The sequence below is a fragment of the Amblyraja radiata genome, chromosome 38, assembly GCF_010909765.2.
Source record: "Amblyraja radiata isolate CabotCenter1 chromosome 38, sAmbRad1.1.pri, whole genome shotgun sequence".
Classification (NCBI taxonomy): domain Eukaryota; kingdom Metazoa; phylum Chordata; class Chondrichthyes; order Rajiformes; family Rajidae; genus Amblyraja; species Amblyraja radiata.
In genome coordinates this window covers 18,258,063-18,281,603 of record NC_045993.1, presented here as the reverse complement: position 1 = coordinate 18,281,603, position 23,541 = coordinate 18,258,063, and the positions used below count along the sequence as shown (strand labels likewise).

The window sequence follows — 23,541 nt, the reverse complement described above, 5'->3', positions numbered from 1 at the left end:
AATTTAGCGTAGGCCGATTAGCCTACAACCCTGAACGTCTTTGAAATGTTGGAGGAAACCGGAGCACACGGAATAAAAACCCACGCAGGTAAAGGAGAGAACGTACAGACTGCACAGACATGTAGTCAGGATCGAACCCGGGTCTCTGGCTGTGAGGCAGCAACTGTACAGCTGCGCCACTGTGCCGCCCAGAATTAGGTAACGGTTTCCTCCACCATAAATGCACCCAATATGTGCCAGTAGTGTTCTGTTTGCCAGCTTGTTGACCCCATGTCTTCCCCTCCTGCAGGGTTTGGGAGCCGTTGCTCTGGTCAGAGCGGCCATTGAGGGCGGCCTGGGTACCAGTGAGTTCCCCCTCCCCCCCCCATCTGCTCGGTGTGCGGGCTGAACTTCGAGGGGCTGAGCATCGATGGAGGACCACATGATGGGGCACAACAAGGAGAAGCGTTATAAGTGCGACATGTGTGGCAAGGTCTGGCAGCACCTGTGTCAGCTGGAGATCCACTGGCGGGTGCACACGGGGGAACGCCCCTTCAACTGCTCGGAGTGTGGCAAGAACTTCACCCGCTACGACAACCTGCTGCAGCACAACCGCATGCACTCCGGCGAGAGGCCCTTCACCTGCTCCGACTGCGGCAAGAGCTTCAAGAGGACGGATCACCTGAAGGTCCACCAGCAGCTGCACACCGGTGACCATCCCTTCCCCAGGCCCTTCGGCTGCTCCGACTGCGGAAAGGACTTCAAGAGGGCGTATGACCTGAAAGTACACCGGCGGGTGCACACGGGCGAGAAGCCCTATGGCTGCTCCAGCTGTGGCAGGAGCTTTGCCCAGTCGTCCGGGCTGTGGGTGCACCAGCGGGTGCACAGCGGTGAGCGGCCTTTCACCTGCACCGACTGCGGCAAAGGCTTCAAGTTGTCGTCGGACCTGAAGCTGCACAGGCGCGTGCACACTGGGGAGCGGCCCTACACCTGCAGCGACTGCGGCAAGGGCTTCACCCACTCCAGCAACCTGCTGGAGCACCAGATCACCCACACTGATGAGCGACCCTTCACCTGCGCCCAGTGCGGCAAGGGCTTCACCCGCTCCACCTATCTGCTGTCCCACCAGCAGGTGCACACCGGCGGCCATCCCTTCCCCAAGCCCTTCAGCTGCTCCGACTGCGGCAAGGACTTCAAGAGGGCGCAAGAGCTGAAGGTACACCGTCGGGTGCACACGGGCGAGAAGCCCTTCGGCTGCACCACCTGCAGCAAGAGCTTTGCCCAGTTGTCAGTGTTAGAGCGACACCGGCGGGTGCACACTGGCGAGCGCCCCTTCACCTGCAGTGAGTGCGGCAAGGGCTTCACCCGCTCCCACAGCCTACTGGAACACCAACGCACTCACACCGGCGAGCGCCCCTTCACCTGCGCCCAGTGCGGCAAGGGCTTCACCCGCTCCAATAGCCTGCTGGAGCACCAGCGCACCCACACCGGCGAGCGCCCCTTCACCTGCGGCCAGTGCGGCAAGGGCTTCACCTACTCCTCCAAGCTGAGGTCCCACCAGCGGGTGCACGCCGGCGACCGTCCCTTTCCCAGCCTGGTTTGTGGACAGCGCTCCGCCATGGCCTCCGACGCCCTGTCTCACCAGCACGTGCACACCAGTGGCCAGTCCTAAGACAACCCGTACCGCGGTGAGGCGTTTGACAGCTCACGAGGATAGCAGCAGCACCGACGGGCCCACGCCGGTGAGCGGCCACTGCGGCAAGCATTTCAAGAGTGCACGGGGGCTGCGGGAGCACCAGCGGATACACACCAAAGTGAGACCCTTTGTGTGCGCTGAGTGTGGCAAGGGTTTCACCCTCATGTCCAGCCTGTGGCAGCACCGGCGTACCCACAGCAGTGACCGTCCCTTCCCCTACCCGTCCTGTGGTAAGGGCTTCACCCGCAGGAGCACCGGTCAGCGCCCCTTCACCTGCCTGCTCTGTGGTAAGGTCTTTGCCCGGTCCTCCAGCCTGCTGGCACACCTTCTTCAGTCTTGACCTGAAATGTCACCCATTCCTTCTCTTCAGAGATGCAGCCTGTCCCGCTGAGTTACTCCAACACTTTGTGTCCTTGTCTCGAAATTAGCGGTTGCCCAGGTGGCAATGGTACCCAAAGTGCTGCCGGGCAACCTAAATGCCGAGTCATTTTTGCCCAGCTTGGCACTGCAGATACTGGTTTATACCGAAGGTACACAAAAAACTGGAGTAACTCATCAGGTGAGGAAGCATCTCTGGAGAAAAGGAACGTGACGTTTCGTGTCGGCGGCGATGGCGACTGTAGTGCAGGGCAAAGATACTAGATGCGGGGTGACGGGAGAGTCGGAGCGAATGACGGGCCCCAAACAGCCGCAGCGACAGTGGCTCCACCTGCTCCCGCACCCCGCCCGCCCTGATAGCGGCCGCTGCTTGCCACACTGCCAACGGCGCTTTCAAAACAAACCCTCTAGCATGCCGAGGCCGGGAGGAGGGAGAAAGGGGGAGGCCCCCTTTCAGCGAGGAGATCCCCTTTGGCGGCGGCACTTGGCAGTGGACAGGAACGGCCAAGGCAGCAGGGTGATGATGCTGCTGTTGTCCGAGGAGCGCCAACCTCTTGCCCCCCCTCCCCCTCCCCCCCCTTCCCCTCTCTCCTCCAGATGTGGTCTCACCAGAGCCCTGTACCATTGCAGAAGAAGTTATCCTGGGACCCCCTCCTCTCCACCCCGCACTGATCCCCATTCCCGCCTCTATTGAGTCCTCACTGACATCCCCTGTGCTCCCCTCCCCATCTACCCCCCCCCCCCTCCATATATTGATCCTGCACTGATCTCCCTATCCACCTCGCATTGATTCTCCTGCCACCCACCCCTCCCATCCAACCTACACTGGTCCCCCAATTGATTGTGTGCTCACCCTCTTCCCATCCATCCTGCACTACATCAACCCATTCATCCTGTACTGATCCCCTCATTCATCCTGTACTGATCCCCTCATTCATCCTGTACTGATCCCCTCATTCATCCTGCACCGATCCCCTCATTCATCCTGTACTGAACCCCTCATTCATCCTGCACTGATCCCCTCAACCATCCTGTACTGATCCCCCCCATCCATCCTGTACTGAGCCCCTCATTCATCCTGCACTGATCCTCTCATTCATCTTTCACTAAACTCCCATTCATCCTTTAGCGATTCACCCATTCATCCTGCACAGACCCTCCGATCCACACTGTACTGACCCCCCCCCCGCATTCTTCCTGTACTGATCCCCCATTCATCCTGTACTGATCAACCCCATCCATCAAGTACTGATCGCCCCATTCAAGAAGAATGGAGGGATCAGTCTGAAGAAGGCCCTTGACCCAAAACGTTGCCTATTTCCTTCTCTCCATAGATGCTGCATCACCCGCTGAGTTTCTCCAGCATTTTTGTCTACGCCATTCATCCTGTACTGACCCCCCCCCCTATCCATGCTGCACAGATCCCCCCGTCAATCCCATACTGATCCCCCCCATTCAATCCCACTGACATCCCCCCCTCTCTCCCCTCACAATTTTACCTACTCCAACCAACACGAACTAATACCCCAACCTCAATCCATCCATCCCGCACCGATTGTCAACCCCACCCCGGTCATCTATCCATCCCACACTGATTCACACCCGCCCCCACTATGCTGGAAATGTCTTCAATGCGAAAATTGACTATGATAACGGAATACAATCAAATGTGTATTAATTCCAATGTTATTATTTGTTTTAATCCATAAAGATGGATTAACTAAATTGTGAACACATGAAACATTAAAACCGCAGTGTTCAATTGTCACTGCTACCATTGACACGTTATCACAGAATTCATTTTAACGGCATATCAATGCTCTTAATATGGAGTATCAGTACTGTAGTACTGATTTAATGAGCAACATTCACAACTATATGTTGGATTTATCCAGGTTTTACTTCTACAGTCAGTCATATACATCACAAATTTAGTCAGGAGATATTTCTGAAGTGGGAATGATGGAAACATGAAGCGTTTATCAATATTTTTTTTTAAATCTGTTTACAAACTGTCATTGCTGTTCACAACACATTCATCTAATCTGAATGTCCGGTAATGTGGCATTTTGACACCTTTAAACATACAGGTATTACCAAAAGAACATTTGCTGCAGTTATGTCCTTTGGCCATCTCTTGTCAGTCAGTGTAATGTTTAACCTATCAGATGGGTGTAGTCGGTTTTAATAGCTATTATCATAAAATGCCTTTAGAAATTTCCTTGCAACCTATATATTTTGTTGTCGATAAATTATGTGGAAAGCAAGAGTATTTCTGTACCAATAGCAATAATGACCCATGCTATCGCCATGTCATGATCATTTTGGTCCTTCACAAAACATGCTTGCATCAATCTGTAGTGTGCATGGTTAAGCATATATGTTACCATGTTCCAGGATTTATTGACACAGGTTGATCATACGCTGAATAATCAGATCACATTTTTGTTTGGAAGAGGAAAGAAATAATAGAAATTGCATTCATTGCAATGTGTAAAAAGAGTTGAGATACTGTATTATAATTTTGCTGCATGTCATTGTGGTATATATCATGTCTTGATTGGTGAATATATTTAGTTTGTGACTTTATTTGAAGCAGAAATAATATGTGAATGCTTCAATGAGCATAATTCCGACTGGTAACTACACACTTCGTCCGAGCACATTATCGCACGCATCAGGCAAGCCGTCTTAAATGACCACCTAAACTGTCATTTGGCAACCTAAAAAGCTGCCTAGGTTGCCCGGCTGGCAACAGGGAAAAAAGGTTAAGTGAGAGCCCTGTTTTTTTGTAAACCAGCATCTGCAGTTCCTTGTTTTTAAACCATTCTGGTTAACCATCTCTGCACCATCCCCAAAGCCACCACATCAGTCCTCTAATGGAGTGACCAGAACTGAATGCAATACTCCAAACGCTACCTGACCAATGGCCCTTAAAGATGCACATATACATTTCTCTCTCATCTCACACCATTTTATCTCCTTCCTAGACTAAATGGGACCCGTTGGATCCTTTGTCACATGGGAGGCCTGGTCACCCAACGCAACATTCCACCACTCACCCATAGCCCCCAACTGCGCATGATCGGCTGATGGTCCCGCACTAACGGCAGAAGTTAATATTTTCATTACCTCGCCGTCTCTCTTCCTACACTTATCCTCCTCCATACCCCCTCATCCCCCAGCACTCTGTCCCCTTCCTCCTGACCCTCCCTCCTCTTTCACCTGTCCTCCTCCCTTCCCCCACTCCCTTCCTCCACTTGCCCCTACACTCCATCCCTCCATAACTCCTCTCTCCACCCCCCTCCTCTCCCTCTATCCCCCATTTTCCCCACTCCTCTCCCTCAATCCCCCCCAGGAGAGAGATATGTGGAGAGGGATGGGGAGGGGAGGAATGGAAGATGGTGGAGGGCATGGGGGAGAGGGGAGGAGGGTGAGGCAGGCAGTACGCGGTGGGGGCCATCGTCTACTCTCCCCTTCATGACGGAGCGGAGGGGCAGTGTGGAGAGAGGGTGGGGAGGGAGGAATGGGGAGGAGGTGGCATACAGGGAGGGGAGAGGGAGCAAGAGGATAGAAACATAGACAATATGTGCAGGAGTAGGCCATTCGGCCCTTCGAGCCAGCACCACCATTCAATCTGATCACAGCTGATCATCCACAATCAGTACCCCGTTCCTGCCTTCTCCCCATATCCCTTGATTCCATTAGCCCAAGGGGCTAAATCTAACTCTCTTGAAAACATCCAGTGAATTGGCCTCCACTGCCTTCTGTGAGAGAATTCTACAGATTCACAACTCTCTGAGTGAAAAAGTCTCTCCTCTTCTCAGTGCTAAATGGCCGACCACTAATTCTTAGATCTAGATGTGGGGGAGAGGGAGGTAGAGAGGTGAAGTAGGAGAGACGGAGGGTCTCTCCCTATCTCTCTCTCTCCCTCTCGAGCCTCATGACCAACCCTCCTACCTTTCCCTCCATTCAGCAGCCACTTTAAGTCCCTCGACGCCTCTCTGCAGGAACAGACCCTCGACCTTTTGAAGAAAGGTGACGCCCCCTCTCCCTCTTTCCCCTCCCTCTGCCCCAAATCTGTCCCCTCCCCAAACCTCCCGTCAGTTCACGGGATCCCAGGTTGGGAGGGGGAGATGCGAGGGAGGAAGAGAAGAGGGGAGAGGAAGGGAGGGAACAGAGGGAGGGGAGAGGTGGATTGAGATGCGTAGGATGGACGAGGGGAGGGGGATGAGAGGGAGGAAAGGATCGGGGAGAGGAGAGTAGGGGAGCGGACGGGGGCAGTACAGAGCTGCTGCTTACTTCGCCCCAACTGTGCGCCCGACCCATACCACCATTCCCCCTCTCCACCCGCAAACTCTACACCCAGTGTGGGCACCGGGAGCTCACAGGGATAGGTGAGGGGAGGGGAGGAGAGGTGAGGGGAACACTGGAGGAGAGGGGAGAGGGGGAGGGGAGTATGGAGGAGGGGGGATGGAGGAGGGGAGGGGGGTGAGTAGGAGAGGAGAGGAGGGGAGAAGCGGAGAGTGGAGGAGGAAAATTCATGTATGTGAGATCTTTAATTTCTTTTACCCATTCTTAAGGGCCTGTCCCACTTGGGTGACCTAATCAGTGAGTTAAAAAGAATGTCCTCGACCTTCAAACTCGAGGGCACTCGCCTGGAAAGCCTCGAGCTGGATCGACCGTCTGCACACAAACACATTGCGAAGGCGGGGGCCAGGGAAAGCGGGGGAGCCTGTCTGAATGGCTGCACAGTAACAGTAAGTCCTTTAGAGGGTGCGGAGGGGTGGGTTGTGAGAAAGGGGGGGGAGAGAAGGGAAGAAGGAGTGGAGACACTTTTAAGAAATATAATAAAGTGTAACGGGCATTTAACCTCAAGTCGGGTTTCCTTGGTCCTGAAACTCCAATGAGCCAATCAAAATGCCCGGTCAGTGAAGGAGATGGTCTACTGCTGCCCTCGACTGCCTGTAACTACACAGCAACCCCACTCCACTGCACTACGTCAAAAAAGAACCATGCCGACCAAATCTTACTCGCGGAAATTTTTTCAATATGTTGAAAAATGTTTCACGACCCAGCTGAGGCCACGAGTATTCGGGAACTTCCCTCAAGCATGAAGGAGAGTTCCAGCGACCTCATAGGACCTCCTAGGACCATGTGTCGACCATGCTGCAAGTTTGAAGGTCGAAGACATTCGTCTAAACTCGCAGATTAGGACAAGTGGGACAGCCCCTTAAATATCGTCATCGTCTGAATTCTTCACTTTTGATCGAGTTAACATAGAAACAGAAATTAGGTGCAGGAGTAGACCATTCGGTCCTTCGAGCCTGCACCGCCATTCAATATGATCATGGCTGATCATTCAACTCAGTATCCTGTACCTGCCTTCTCTCCATACCCCCTGATCCATAGCAAAAGGATTTGAGTATAGGAGCAGGGAGGTTCTACTGCAGTTGTACAGGGTCTTGGTGAGACCACACCTGGAGAATTACGTACAGTTTTGGTTTCCAAATCTGAGGAAGGACATTATTGCCATAGAGGGAGTGCAGAGAAGGTTCACCAGACTGATTCCAGGGATATCAGGACTTTCATATGAAGAAAGACTGGATAGACTTGGCTTGTACTCGCTAGAATTTAGGAGATTTAGGGGGGATCTTATAGAAACTTACAAAATTCTTAAGGGGTTGGATAGGCTAGATGCAGGAAGATTGTTCCCGATGTTGGGGAAGTCCAGGACAAGGGGTAACAGTTTAAGGATAAGGGGGAAATCCTTTAGGACCAAGACGAGAAAAACATTTTTCACACAGAGAGTGGTAAATCTCTGGAACTCTCTGCCACAGAAGGAAGTTGAGGCCAGTTAAAGGGATCGAGGGGTGTGGAGAGAAGGCAGGTACAGGATACTGAGTTGGATGATCAGCCATGATCATATTGAATGGCGGTGCAGGCTCGAAGGGCCGAATGGCCTACTCCTGCACCTATTTTCTATGTTTCTATGATCCCTTTAGCCACAAGGGCCACATCTAACTCCCTCTTAAAAATAGCAACTGTTTTTGGCAGCTTTTTTTTCATTCTGACCCCGACCATCTCAAATAAAGGAGGAAAATCACCAAAATGGGGAGGAGAGAGGAGACGGGAGGAGGAGAGTGGAGGGGAGGAGAGGCGAGGGGAAGAGAGGAGAGGGGAGGAGTAGTAGAGGAGAAAGGAGAGGAGATGGGAGGAATGAGAAGGGAGTGGAGGAGAGGAGGGGAGAGGACAATAGGTGCAGGAGTAGGCCATTCGGCCCTTCGAGCCAGCATCGTCATCCATAATCAGTACCCCGTTCCTGCCTTCTCCCCATATGACTGGACTCCACTATCTTTAAGAGCTCTAACTCTCTTGAAAGCATCTAGTGAATTGGCCTCCACTGCCTTCTGAGGCAGAGAATTCAACAGATTCACAACTCTCTGGGTGAAAAAGTTTTTGCTCATCTCCGTTCTAAATGGCCTACCCCTTATTCTTAAACTGTGGGCCCTGGTTCTGGACTCCTACAGCATCAGGAACATGTTTCCTGCCTCTAGCGTGTCCACTCCCTTAATAATTTTATATGCTTCAATAAGGTTGAATATAGCTTCAATATAGCTCTGCATTCAATACGGTCATCCCCACCAAGCTCACCACCAAACTCCACCAGCTAGGCCTCAGCTCGCCGATATGCGAGTGGATCCTGAACTTTCTGACGGAGTGACCGCAGGCAGTGAGACTGGGCGAGCACCTGTCCTCCACTATCACCCTGAGCACTGGCACACCACAGGGCTGTGTACTAAGCCCCATGCTCTACTCCCTCTTCACTCACGACTGTGTTCCTGCATTCGACACCAACACCATCGTGAAGTTTGCAGACGACACAACAGTGATTGGGCTGATCACCAACGGGGATGAAACAAAATACAGAGCGGAGGTGCAGAACCTGGCGGACTGGTGCACACATAACAACTTGTCACTAAACACCTCCAAGACGAAGGAGCTGATTATTGACTTCAGGAGGTCCCATAATGGAGAATACGCCCCAATCTCCATTTATGGGGAAAGTGTGGAGAGAGTGTCTAGCTTTAAGTTTCTGGGCACTCACATTTCAGAGGACTTCACATGGTCCACCAACATTGCTGCGCTGGTCAAGAAGGCACAGCAACGACTGTTCTTCCTGAGGACATTAAAAAAGACTGGTCTGCCCCAACAGCTGCTGACAACGTTTTACCGCTGCACCACAGAGAGCATACTAACGTATGGCATCTCTGTGTGGTATCTCAGCTGCACGGAGGCGGAGAGGAAAGCTGGAGCTGGAAACCATGAGATACAACCTAGGGTACATCTCTCTCCTGTGAAGATGCCTCAACAGGACTGTCCACCTGGAGATTGCCAGTGGTAAGTTAATCAGTCAGAGTATCAATTAGGAGAGGAGAGGAGGGGAGAAGAGAGGGGAAGGGAGCAGTGGAGGGAGTAACTTCTTCAGTCTGAAGAAGGGTCTCGACCCGAAACTTCACCTATAACCTTCGCTCCATAGATGCTGCCTCACCTGCTGAGTTTCTCCAGCATTTTTTTATCTACCTTTGACTTTTCCAGCATCTGCAGTTCTTTGCTAAACAGGGAGTATCAAATATTAGTTTAGTTGAGTTTCCACGCTGTATCTCCAAACTAAACTAGTGTATCAATGGCCGATCGCTAGTCGGCGCGGACTCGGTGGGCACAAGGGCCTATTTCCGCTGTATCTCCAAAGTAAAAAAACAGAGAAAGAGAGAGGACATTCTACAGAAGCACCATTGAATAAGTCATGACCAGCTGCATCTCTATGTGGTGCGGCGGCTGTACAGCTGCGGACTGGAAGTGCCTTCAGAGAGTGGTGAGGACAGCGGAAAAAATAATTGGGACTTCTCTTCCTTCCATCATGGACATTGGTTACAAACGCTGTCTGACAAGAGCTAAGGGCATTACCAGAGCCCCCACACACCCACAATATGGATTGTTTACACTGCTGAACTCTGGGAGGAGGTACCGCAGCATGAAGAGCGGGACAACCAGGTTCTGCAACAGCTTCATCCCCCAGGCCATAAGACTATTGAACTCACAATCAAACCGATGCTAGAACTTTCTTATACATTGCCACTTTTAAAAACTTTCCTACATATCTATTTTACAGAACTATGCACATGAAGCACTTTTTATGGACACACTAAGCACTTTTACTGATCGCCTGATATAAATGTTATATTCTGCTGCTACTTTGAAGAGTCAATGCAACGAAATTTCATTCAATGTGCACTGTGTCTATGTGTATACCTGAATGACAATTAAAGTTATATTCATTCATTCAGGGCGATATTTTGGGGCCCATTTCAAGATGGCTGACTTTTGCTTCTTGTTTCCAGCGCAGGGTGAGAAAATGGCCGTTTCTGCCCCGAATCCTCGAAAAATCGCCATTCTCGCCTTATTCTGCGGTCTTCTCTTGATGATCGTGATCTTCTCTGGAATTGTGGTGGCATTGTGGATCAGGGTGAGTAGGTGGAGAGAGAGGGGAGAGGGTGAGAGAGAGAGAGAGACGGGAGAGAGAGAGAGAGACGGGAGAGAGAGAGAGGGGAAAGAGGGAGAGGAGAGAGGGTGAGAGAGAGGGGGGGAGAGAGGGAGAAGAGAGGTGAAATGGAGAGAGAGAGGGGGAGAGAGAGAAGGGGAGAGAGAGGGAGAGAGATGGGGGAGAGAGATAGAGAGAGACGGGGGGGAGAGAGTTGATGATGACTCCATCTTTGTTTTTTCCCCCAGCCTCGACGATGTAACTTTCCAGCACTCGAGGTCATATTGGACAGCGGGGAGATTCTGGCCAAGAAAACCCAACTAACTCCATCTCGAGTAGTCTTGGGGGGGGGGGGGGACGGGGAGACGGAGATTCAAGGGTTATCAGCAGCCGAGGTCGAGGGTCGGGAGATCGTCACTCGGCCTTGGGATTCCATGTGCACACACGTTTATCAACCAGCGCACAAAGAAAATTTATGTGCGCACTAAAAAACTCCGCTATGAAATGTCTCTGCTATAAATCATAGTGAAAAAATTTAACAGTGGAGATTTTTTTTTTCTTTCAGAATTTCAAAATCGGCGGCCCCATCCGGCACCGGGGACAGCTGCAGCCCACTGTGGCATCAGGCATGCCGTTTCGCCAGTTGTGGCGGCAGTGCAACCTCAAAGGGGCCAGAGAAGCAACGTGGGCCAGGGGGCAGCGGCAGTAAGTTCGGCCTTTAAGAAGTCGGGGTGGCGGTGCCGGCCGGCAACTGGAAGAGGCAGGGGCTGCAGTGCGATCCGGGGGTAACGTCGGCAGCTCGGCCTGGAAGCGGTCAGACTCGATGCGGGCCAGGCATGGCGTAGGTAGGCTGGCCTGGCAGTGAAGGCCCGTAGGTCTATCTGCAATCACCAAAATTAATTATATAGAGGTCCATAAAAACGAGGATTTACTGTATTGTACGTCTTGATTTTCTCAATAGAAACAATATAATTCACTGGCATCAGTTTTCAAAGTTTGTTATTAACAATTGCCATTTCACTGAGTTTAAGAAGGAACTGCAGATGCTGGAAAATCGATGAAGAAGAGTTTCGGCCCGAGACGTTGCCTATTTCCTTCGCTCCATAGATGCTGCTGCACCCGCTGAGTTTCTCCAGCATTTTTGTGTACCTGCCATTTCACTGAGGTATATGAGGGGAATGGACTCTTGTTGAACCACACCCACTGAAGTCTGTTCATTTAAAGGTTCAGGATATTGCATTCCTGTTCAATATTTATTGAACATCACTCATAGCCCTTGAGAAGACTGTGATTAGCCAACTTCTTGAGCTACTGGTCCTCCCAGTGAAGGTACTCCTGCGATTGATTGGCTGCTTGCTGCAGTCTAAAACTCAATGTTTGAAGAGACTAATGCAGAAATGCAAGTAGTTTGCAGTTCTTTATAGGGTTCACAAAGTACAAAGTCAGCATCTGGATACAATGCTCTTCCCTTTTAGTACCAGAGGGACATCAGGAGGAGATAGCTGCAATCCCTTCCCCCATACTTTATTTTGGCATTGTGTCACATAAAGATAACAAATACACATTGATATTTTATTCATCAATAGTTCAAGCTTCAAAGTGGAGGATAACATCTTAACTGAATACTTCATAACTTCATAAATTGCATTCATAGTTCTACAAATATGATATTTGTATGATATTAAAATATGGCAATACAGTTTAATTAGATTAGATTAGATTAGATTCAACTTTATTGTCATTGTGCAGAGTACAAGTACAGAGCGCACGAAATGCAATTGGCATCTAACCAGAAGGGCAAAAACAGTGCATTTGGTGGAATAATATCTAAGAAAGTGCAGTGGAGCAGCATAGGCAGTAAGAGTGGGATATACACAGTAGTCTATAGATAAAGGTACACTATAGATGGGGAAATATATGTGCAGTGGGACATTATAGTATGGATACACTGGGTGGGATATATGCAATATAGACAGAAGTATTTGTGCAGTAAGCATTAAGTACGTTGTGGATGGATAGATACAGTATAAACAGAGGTAGCATATATATATATCTACACTACTGCTATTATATATATATATATATATATATATATATATATTAGCAGTAGTGTTAGGAGTAGTGTAGAGCACACAAACTACTAAAAATTAGAGGAAACATTGCCTGGGAGAAGTAGGCCTTCCTCAGCAACAGAGGAGGCCTTCCATAGCAACAGAAGTCTGACACTGGCAGGCCTTCCTTCCCAACAGTGTAGGGCTTCCTAAGCAACACGGTAGGCCTATCGGAGCAACGGGAGCCTGATTCCAGTAGATCTTCCTTCGGAGCAACAGAAGCCTCTTGGCACTAGGCCTCCTGTTGCCAGAGAAGGCCTTCTTTGACAACAGACAAGGCCTTCTCTGGCAACAGGAGCCTGACACCAGCAAGCCTTTTACTCTCACGCATTGAGCTTGAGAATCACGCATTTCGCCCAATTCTCATACTCTCATGCTGATCATAGAATTTCTTACGCTCTGTCAAAAACTAATACAAACTGCATGGGACGGTGTTGGAGAGCCGGGGCAGAGGGAGGAATGGAAGCAGAAGCAGCGGCTGGGGCAGATGCGGACGGGGAGCCGGAGTTGGCGAGTGTTTCTGGGCTGGCGAGTCGCTCGCTGCAGCTCCGGCCATGGAGCAGCCTCAGTGCAAGAGTCCTGGGCGGTCGGAGGCGTCGGAAGCGTTGCGTTGCGTTGCTGCCGTGAGAATCCCTGCGCTGGATTCACCCTGGTGACTGGCATGGACCAAGCTGCGGCTCGGTGCATCCTGCAGGACAACCAGAGGCTGCTGGAAGTATGTACCAAGCACTGGGTAGAAGAGGTGTAAGATAGTGGCCTTCAAATGGGGGTGGTTGGACAAAGCATCCTGCTTGCCTGCTAGATTTTCACTTACTGTAACTGCAGGAAAAATGTTCCCAATGTTGGGGGAGTTCAGAACCAGGGGTCACAGTTTAAAAATTAGGGGTAGGCCAGTTAAAACTGAGATGAGGATACACTTTCTTCATCCAGGGAGTTGTGAATATGTGGAATTCTCTGCCACAGAAGGCAGTGGAGGCCAATTCACTGGATGTTTTCAAGAGAGAGTTACATTTAGCTCTTGGGGCTAGTGAAATCAAGGGATATGGGGAAAAACAGGAAAGAGTTACTGATTTTAGATGAACAGCCTTGATCATATTGAATGGCAGTGCTGGCTCGAAGGCCCGAATGGCCTATTCATGCACCTATTTTCTATGTTTCTATGCTTGAGTATATGGCAAAAAACTCGACCACTTGATTTTGAAGCATTCATGCATGATGGAGGTATAATGTAGTCAGAGTGATACAGTGTGAAAACAGGCCCTTAGGCGCAACCTGCCCACACCCGCCAACCTGGTTTTGGTCCATAACTACCTGCTTTTGGTCCATATCCCTCCAAACCTGTCCTATCCATGTATCAGTCTAACTGTTTCTTAAATGTTGGGATAGTCCCTGCCTCAACTACCTCCTCTGGCAGCTTGTTTCATACACCCATCACCCTTTGTGTGGAAAAAGGTTACCCCTTAAAAGGTTACCTCTTAAAAATACTTCAAACAAAAAACATTAAAATCATACTTCTACAATGCACTAAAACATGATTTTAATACATGAAATTTCAAAAAGTCTGGAATTCTCTGCCTCAGAGGGCAGTGGAAGCCGGTTCTCTAGATACTTTCAAGAGAGTTAGATAGAGCTCTTAAGGTTCGCGTAGTCAGGGGATATGGAGAGAGGTCAGGAACGGGGTACTGATTGTGGATGATCAGCCCTGATCACAGTGCTGGCTTGAAGGGCCAAATGGCCTACTGTACCTATTGTCTATTGACACAACACTGGGGCCTTCAAAACACGGGCCCAGAAGCCCTGAACTTTGGCCAAAGCCCGGAACACAGGCCTGCAGCCCAAAACCCTGGCCTGACGCCAACGTACCAAACCTCTAAAACAAAGATATTTGTGTGTGTGCTTAGCGACAGATATAATATATATGCTTGGAACTAAATGTTTTAGAGTGAAGCTTTTTATGTCAAAAATCATCAATGAGACGATGAAATGTAATAAAATCAAAATAAAACACGATTGTTAAATGTCTCTCTCCCCTCCGCTCTTTCTCCCTCTTTCTCTCTCTCACCCGTTCATTTCTCATCCCTTTCTCCCCCCCTCTTGCTTTATCTCTACCCCTCTCTCTCTCCCTCCCTTTCTCCCTCTCTCTCTCCCTCGCTCCCTCTCCCTCTCCCTCTCTCTCTACCCCCCCGCGGTCACGTGCAAAGATCTTATAGCATCTTTGGTCACGTGCAGCGAGGGGGGGCGGGGTCGGCGACAATAAGGGGGCGGTACCTGGTCCTCTGTGACGCGGTCCCATTGGCCATTGTCGATGCCGTCATTGGGGGGGGGGAGGGACCTGGTCGCCGGTCACGTGAGGTGGGACGTTGCGTCGCCGTGAAGGCCGGACACAGGAAGGAGTGAGGCCGGGAGCTCAGGTGGGGATAGACGCCGCCGCCGCTCGGCCCCTCGTCCTTGCCCCTCCCCCTCCTCCATGTCGGGGGCGATCCGAGGCGCGTGCGTGTGTGCGGGGGAACGTTAGGTCTCGGCGCCCTCTGGTCCTCCGACTGTCGCGCCCCCTCTGGCGGCGGGAGGCCGCACTGCATCTATCCACGCTATAGGATCTTTGCACACAGACGCTGAGTGACTCCAGCACAGTGACCTTCCCATGATGCTCGCCGCCCCCACGTGACTCAGCGCCAATCACCGGCGGGGCAGTACCGGGGTGACATCACGGCGCAGGGCGGGGTACGTCACGACGCATCACGGCCGGCAGATGCGCGGCTCAACGCGGTGCCCAGATGATGGGCGTTGCCGGGTCGGTGCAGCCCCCCCCTCTCCCACTTGCTCCATCATCCCTCCTCCTTTCTCCCCCTCCCTCCTCCCCCAAACCCCCTCCTATTTCTTTCGCTCCTTACATGCTGCCTCTTAAAGTTTTGTCTACGCCACTGTGAAATCCCCTCAAGGTATGTCTACTTTGAATAAGTTCTACTCCTCCCTCTGAAGACAGTTTGACGACCTTCTAGCTCACTGCCCCCCCTCTGTGACTCCCCCTTCCCTCTAACTCTACGACCACATCCTAACCCAGACCCGGTACCACAGCCACGTTTGCTTTCTCGGGCCTTGCCTGCGCCTCCATCTTGTATCTCATGGTTTCCAGCTCCAGCTCCAGTTCCCTACCTCCCAGTTCGGACCCAACCCGGACTATAGATACCGACTGGCGATCTGCCGCCATTGTCGGCAATTTTCCTTCCGTGCTCTACGATCTACCCTGGCTGCGATGAGCCGGCACCAGCAGGACCTTGCTTTGACTCTCCCGAAATTTCGGGTCTCACTCACCCAGACCTGCAACGGACCACAACTCTACTTCATCCTACGGATGATCCACGCCTTCAATAAATGATTCCTGGCCCACCTGGACTCCACCAGGGATCGTAAACGAGTCCGTCTCCTGGCCGCTCCTGCCACCGACACTCCGCGACTTGACCGCCTGCAGGCCTCGGGCCCCAACGCTGGCCCGCGCCCCCTTCCCGACATCATCTTGGCCACTAGGAGCAGCACCAGCACTAACCGCCTCCCAGACCATTGAGGACGCCGCCTTCGCCGACCATGTCGATGCTGCCACCAACCATCACCTGCGCACCGATGACGCCGATCCTCGCTGCCTCACCGGTAACTCTGACTATTTCCCCCTCACCGATTACGCTGACCCTCACTACCTCCCAGATTCCTCCGACTGTCGCCACCATAACGTGACTGCCTACTCACCTCGCCGAACATCACCACCTCACCAGGACCACCAAACCTCGCCGCCTCACCAGAACCGCCAAACCTCACCGTCTCACCAGGACCGCAAAACCTCGCCGCCTCACCAGGACCGCCGAACCTCGCTGCCTCATCGACCATCCGCTGACCGGGACCTACTACGCTTCACCCGCTGACCCAGACTCCACTCCCCGCGAGCCTCCACCATCAACTCTCCCGATCCTCGCCACTCCACCACTCTCCAGCAGGCCGCAGCCATCGCCTTACCTGAGTCCTAGGCTCAGCACCGGGCCTGAAGTCTCCACCCTGCGGACTCTGACATCATGAGGTCTGACTGGGCTGGGTCCTAGTGCTAGTCCCCCTTAACCAGGGAACCTCAGTGGTTGTTCCACTGGGTCTGCCCCTTCCCCCTCGAACCATGTGACCCCAGCTCTTCACCACTCACACTATAGTCCTCATGCCCCCCCTCTTTCGTGACCACCCACCACCCCCCCACCAGACATCGCCTCGGCCTCCATCCACTCACCTGCCTTCCTCCGGCCCCAACCCCCATCCTTGCCATGTGTTCGCCATCCCCCCTGACCTCCCCTTCTCTGATACCGAACGGTCGGTCCACAGCAGAGGCTTCACCTTTGTTCCCCTCCGTCCCCACCTCAATGAGTTCCGCACTCGCCACGATGTGGAGCTCTCCTTCCGTCGCCTCCGCCTCAAAGCGTTCATCCATGGGAATGAGTCCTCATTCCCCAGTGATGACCCCTTCTCCTGTTTCCAACGTACCCCCTTCTCTTGGACTCCCCCTCGTGGCCGTCTACCGGCTTTAGATCTTTTTCTTTTAAACTGACGGCGGACATCAACCGCCTCAACCTCTCCACTCCCCTGTCTCACTCTAACCTCTCCCACCCTGAACGTACAGCCCTCCACTCACTCTGCAACAACCCAGACTGGGTGATCAAACCCACCAACAAGGGAGGTGCCGTGGTAGTCTGGCGCTCTGATCTTTACAAGTCTGAGGCCACGCGCCAACTCTCAGACACCTCCTCCTACTTATCCTTGGACCATGACCCCACAGACGAGCACCAGGCCACTATCTCTAGCACCATCACTGACTTCATCAACTCCAGCTCCCTGCCCTTGGGTCTCCAACCTCATCGTTCCCCAGCCCCGCACGGCCCAATTTTACCTTCTCCCCAAAATCCACAAACCTGACTGTCCTGGCAGACCCATTGTTTCTGCCTGTTCGTGTCCTACCGAACTTATTTCCACATAGCTAGACTACATCCTATTCCCCCCCTGGTTAAATCCCTTCCTACCTATGTTCAAGACACCTCACATGCTTTTCGTCTACTCCAGGACTTCCATTTTCTAGTGCCCCATTTCTTCATCTTCACCATGGATGTCCAGTCACTGTAAACCTACATCCCCCACCGGGAGGGTCTCAAAGCCCTCCGTTTCTTCCTCGACCGCAGAACCAACCAATCCCCGTCTACTGATACTCTCCTCTGCCTACCGGAGCTGGTCCTTACCCTTAATAACTTTTAATACCCTTAATGACTCCTCCCATTTCCTCCAAATACATTGCGTAGCTATGGGCACGCGCATGGGCCCTAGCTATGCCTGCCTCTTTGTTGGGTACGTCGAACAACCCTATCCCTGAACTCTACCTCCGCTACATCGACGACTGCACTGGTGCTACCTCCTGCATCCACACACAACTCACTGACTTCATCCATTTCACCACTAACTTTCATCCGGCACTCAAAACACCTGGACCATTTCCGACAATTCCTTACCATTTCTTGACCTCACTATCTCTATCGCAGGTGATAGACTACTGACCGACATCCACTATAAACCTACTGACACCCATGTCTATCTGGACTACACTTCTTCCCACCCTGCTTCCTGTAAGGACTCCATCCCCTACTCCTAATTCCTCCGTCTACGCCGCATCTGCACCCAGGGCATCGGAGATGTCCTCATTCTTCAGGGAACGTGGGTTCCCCTCTTCTACTATCGATGAGGCTCTCACCAGGGTCTCTTCTATACCCCGTGACTCTGCGCTCACTCCCCATCCCCCCACTCGTAACAAGGGCAGAGTCCCCCATGTCCTCACCTTCCTCCCTACCAGCCGTCACATACAACAAATAATCCTCTGACATTTTCGCCACCTCCAACGTGACCCCACCACTTGTCACATCTTCCCATCGCCCCCCCTGTCTGCTTTCCGCAGAGGCCGCTCCCTCCGTAACTCCCTGGTCAATTCATCCCTTCCCACCCGAACCATCCCATCTCGGGCACTTTCCCTTGCAACCACAGGAAACGCTACACTTGTCGCTTTATCTCCCGCCTTGACTCCATTCAAGGACCCAAGCAGTCTTTCCAGGTGTGGCAGAGTTTCACCTGCACCTCCTCCAACCTCATCTATTGCATCCGCTGCGCTAGATGTCAGCTGCTCTACATCGGTAAGACCAAGCGTAGGCTTGGTGATCGTTTCGTTGAACACCTCCGCTCAGTTCGCAATAACAACGATCTCCCTGTGGCTCAGCACTTCAACTCCCCCTCCTATTCCGAATCCGACCTTTCTGTCCTGGGCCTCCTCCAATGTCAGATTGAGGACCACCGGAAATTGGAGGAGCAGCACCTCATATTTCGCTTGGGCAGTTTGCACCCCAGTGGTATGAACATTGACTTCTCTAATTTCAGGTAGTCCCTACTTTCTCCTCCCCTTCTCAGCTCTCCTTCAGCCCACTGGCTGCACCTCTTCCTTTCTTCTTCCCGCCCCCCCCCACCCTCACATCTGTCTGAAGAAGGGTCTCGACCCGAAACGTTGCCTCTTTCCTTCGCTCCATAGATGCTGCCTCACCCGCTGAGCTTCTCCAACATTTTTCTCATCCCCTACTCCCCCTCCCCTCACTTCCACCGTCCACATCCCCCTTCTGCACTTTCCCCCCTTGCCTCCTCACCACCTCGCCACTCCTTTCCCCTCCTCCTCACACTCACCCCCTCCTCTCCCCCTCTCCACCATCACACCCCCATCACACCGTCCTAACCCACTCCCCTCACCCCCCTCCCCTTCCCCCCCCCATCAGGCACAAGTAATGTTCACTCGTTAGTAATGCTGACCATCTGTGTTCCTACTACAGGGTTTAAGAGCCGTTGCTGTGGACGGAGATACGGGGACGTGAGCGGCCATTGAGGGCGGCCAGGGTGCCAGTGACCCCCCCCCCCCCCCATCTGCTCAGTGTGTGGTCTGAGCTTCGAGGGGCTGAGCTTCGATGGAGGACCACATGGCGGGGAACAACAAGAAGAAGCGTTATGAGTGCGACGTGTGTGGCAAGTCCTGGCAGAAGCCGAGCCTGCTGGAGTCCCACCGGCGGGTGCACACGGGCGAGAAGCCCTATAGCTGCTCCACCTGCGGCAAGAGCTTTGCCCAGTCATCAGGGCTGCGGGTGCACCGGCGGGTGCACAGCAGTGAGCGTCCCTTCCCCTGCTCCGATTGTGGCAAATGCTTCAAGTCCTCGTCGGACCTGAAAGTGCACAGGCGCCTGCACACCGGGGAGCGGCCCTACACGTGCAGCGACTGCGGCAAGGGCTTCACCTGCTCCAACAGCCTACTGGAGCACCGGCACACCCACACCGGCGAGCGCCCCTTCACCTGCGCCCAATGTGGCAAGAGCTACATCCGCTCCTCCAGGCTGCTGCAGCACCAGCAGGTGCACACCGGCGACCGGCCCTTTGGCTGCTCCACCTGCGGCAAGAGATTTTTCAATTTGAGGAGGCTGGGGCAGCACCAATGGGTACACAGCGGAGAGCTGCCCTTCAGCTGTTCCGACTGTGCCAAGGACTTCAAGACGGCGCAAGAGCTGAAGATCCACCGGCGGGTGCACACGGGCGAGAAGCCCTATGGCTGCTCCACCTGTGGCAAGAGCTTTGCCCAGTTATCAGGGCTGCGGGAGCACCAGCGGGTGCACAGCAGTGATCGGCCCTTCACCTGCTCCGACTGTGGCAAAAGCTTCAAGTCATCGACGGAACTGAAGGCGCACAGGCGCCTGCACACCGAGGAACGGCCCTACACCTGTAGCGACTGCGGCAAGGGCTTCACCCGCTCCACTTATCTGCTGACCCACCAGCAGGTACACTCCGGCGAGAGGCCCTTTGGCTGCTCCGACTGCGACAAGGATTTCAAGGGGCTGCAAGAGCTGAAGATCCACCGGCGGGTGCACACGGGCGAGAAGCCGTATTGCTGCTCCACCTGTGGCAAGAGCTTTGCCCGGTTCACGGGGCTATGGGAGCACCGGCGGGTGCACAGCAGTGAGCGGCCCTTCACCTGCTCCGACTGCGGCAAAAGCTTCAAGTCGTCCACGCACCTGAAGGTGCACATGCGCCTGCACAGCGGGGAGCGGCCCTACACCTGCAGCAACTGCGGCAAGGGCTTCACCCGCTCTAACAGCCTGCTGGAGCACCAGCGCACCCACACTGGGGAGCGCCCCTACACCTGCGCCCAGTGCGGCAAGGGCTTCACCCGCTCCTCCAGCCTTATGAACCACCAGCGGGTGCACGCCGGCGACCGTCCCTTCCCCAGCCCAGTGTGTGGATAGCGCTTTGCCATAGTGTCACACGCCCTGTCTGACCAGCGCGTGCACACCAGATGCCAGCCCTACGACTGCCCATACTGCATTGCGACGTATGACAGTTCGCAGGGGTTGCTGCTGCACCAACGAGCCCTCGCCGGCGAGCCGCTGCTTCCACTGCGGCAAGCGTTTCAAGAGTGCACGAGTCTGCGAGAGCACCAGCAGATACACACCGAAGAGAGACCCTTTGTGTGTGCTGAGTGTGGCATGGGTTTCACCCGCTTGTCCAGCCTGTGGCAACACTGGCGTACCCACAGCGGTGAGTGTCCCTTCCCTTCATGTCGCCCATTCCTTCTCTCCACAGATGCTGCCTGTCCCGCTGAGTTACTCCAGCATTTTTGCACCTGCTGTTCCTTGTTTTTAACCCATTCTGGGTAACTATCTCTGCACCTTCCCCAAAGCCTCCACATGTCCTGTAATGGAGTGCCTAGAACTGTATGCAGTACTTCAAATGCTACCTGACCAATGTCTCTTAAAGCTGCACATTTACATTTCCCCATCACCTTGAACCCATGTCCTCTGGTCCTCGATTTTCCCCATTCTGGGCAAGAGATTCTGTGCATCTAACTAAATTGTGTTTGATGCAAGTATCCAGCATCTGCAGTTTCTTGTGTCTCCACCTATCATTTCAGAAGGGTCTCAACCTGAAACATTACTCATTCCTTCTCTCCATAGATGCTGCCTGTCACGCTGAGTTACTCCAGCATTTTGTGTCCACGACTTGTGTCCATGACAAAGACTTGCCAGGCTTTGTCCAGCCCCCATCTCTCTTTTCCAGCTTCCTAACCCCACCCTCTCCAATCAGTCTGAAGAAGGGTCCTGATTCAAAACGTCATTTTATGGCGGCACCTGGTGGCAACCCATGGGCACATCGAACCATCGGCTCTAGAGGGCGGCATCTTGGTGTGGGAGGCACTAGTCATGGGGTCGGTACCTGAGTTGGTATTTAAGGCCGGGCAACGCCCGTGTCCGGGGAGGAGCAGGGAGTTGTAGTGGAGAGAATAAACATGTCTTGTGCACACAACTAGTGTCTGACTAGTTTTTGGCTGGTCTCCTGCGAGTCCCCATCACATTGGTGACCCCCCGACGCCCAGGAGTGTAATCCTGGAAGGGAAATTTGAAAAACAAAAAATACATTCTGCCGCTGCCGCCTACAACGGAGATGAGGCCGGACTCAACGTGGTCTCCATGAAGCTACCGACAATTTGGACCTCGCAGCCAGGGGTTTTGTTTTGACAGGCCGAATCCCAATTTTACATCCGTGGCGTTACAGCTGACGAGACTCGCTATCACTATGTGGTAAGCGCCCTTGACCAGCAGACGGCCGGTCGGGTCATTCCTTACCTGGATAACCCGCTGGTGGTGGGTAAGTAAACACAGGCCTCCACAGCTCTTTGTGGCAATGAGTTCCACAGATTAATTATCTTACTAAAGAAGTTCCGTCCTTTCCAAAAGAAGGCCCTTTAATTCTGGTCCTAGACTCTTCCATCAGTGGAAACATCCTTTCCACATCCTCTCTACCTGTGCCAACTTCGCACAAACGTTATCATGGAGCACCACAAGTTTTTTTTCCTGTAGCCAACAAGAGGGCGAAACGGTCGAATCCTACATTGGCGCCATCAAGAGCGAGCCAGTCCATGTGGCTCAACCACCCCGTCACGGGCGTCCGCCGTCCCTGAACCCGGAGATTCCTCCGAACCGAGCAAGCCCCCGGGGCGTGGGATTGTATCTACTTGTTCAGGCTGCCTCGTGCAGCATCCCATCTGGTTCGGTGCCTCTGGTTCTGGGGGGGGGGGGGGGGGGGGGGGGGTAATGTGGCGGCACCTGGTGGAAACCCAAGGGCACAATGAACCATCGGCTCTAGAGGGCAGCGTCTTGGTGTGGGAGGCACGAGTCACAGGGTCAGTACCTGAGTTGGTATTTAAAGCCGGGCAACGCCCGTGTCCGGGGAGGAGTAGGGAGCTACATTGGAGAGAATAAACACGTCTAGTGCACACAACTCGTATCCGACTAGTTTTTGGCTGGACTCCTGTGGGTCCCCGCCACAATCTATCCAGTGGGCCAGGCTGCATCTGTAGAGGTAAGGGAATCTAAGCGACCACTCCCCCCCTCTCCTTTCCAACTTTCTCCCCAAGCAGTCTGAAGAAGTGTCCTGACCAAAAATGACGCTTGTCCATGCTCTCCAGAGGTGCAAGTCACTCCAGGAGTTTGTGTCTCTTTTTGTAAATAGACCATGGGCCGAGGCAAGATTTAGGGTTTCGTTTTTGAGTTTCATGATACACCTCTGGAAAGTACCTGCATATGTGTTAGATATGTCAAAAAGGGGTATATGCAGCGTACATACAATGTCCCCATTTTCGAAAATTGGGCGTTAAGGATTAACGGCCAAAAACAAAGAAAAAGTTAAATTTGGTTGCTAAGGACATATTTCTCCATAGCAACGGTGACATATGTACCTTTAATAAA

General features: G+C 52.8%; 1 protein-coding gene across 3 annotated transcripts; it reads left to right on the top strand.

Moving 5' to 3' along the window:
* The first annotated feature begins 357 nt into the window (after positions 1-357).
* LOC116967096 (zinc finger protein 420-like) lies at positions 358-22,099 on the top strand. 3 transcript variants are annotated; one of them, XM_033013588.1, is made up of 3 exons: positions 1,953-1,962; positions 11,805-11,807; positions 19,707-21,654. In XM_033013588.1, the coding sequence occupies exon 3, from the start codon at positions 19,720-19,722 to the stop codon at positions 21,040-21,042; it is 1,323 nt and encodes a 440-aa protein (XP_032869479.1). In that variant the 5' UTR covers positions 1,953-1,962; positions 11,805-11,807; positions 19,707-19,719; the 3' UTR covers positions 21,043-21,654. The 3 variants fall into 3 exon arrangements, with proteins under 3 accessions (XP_032869480.1, XP_032869479.1, XP_032869478.1); XM_033013589.1 differs by lacking the exons at positions 1,953-1,962; positions 11,805-11,807 and adding an exon at positions 358-381; XM_033013587.1 differs by lacking the exons at positions 1,953-1,962; positions 11,805-11,807 and adding an exon at positions 15,025-15,117 and having other exon boundaries at positions 19,588-22,099.
* The last annotated feature ends 1,442 nt before the right edge of the window (positions 22,100-23,541 follow it).

Coding starts and splice junctions, on each gene's coding strand:
- LOC116967096 (XM_033013587.1), top strand. CDS start 19,720: ATGGAGGACCACATGGCGGGGAACAACAAGAAGAAGCGTTATGAGTGC.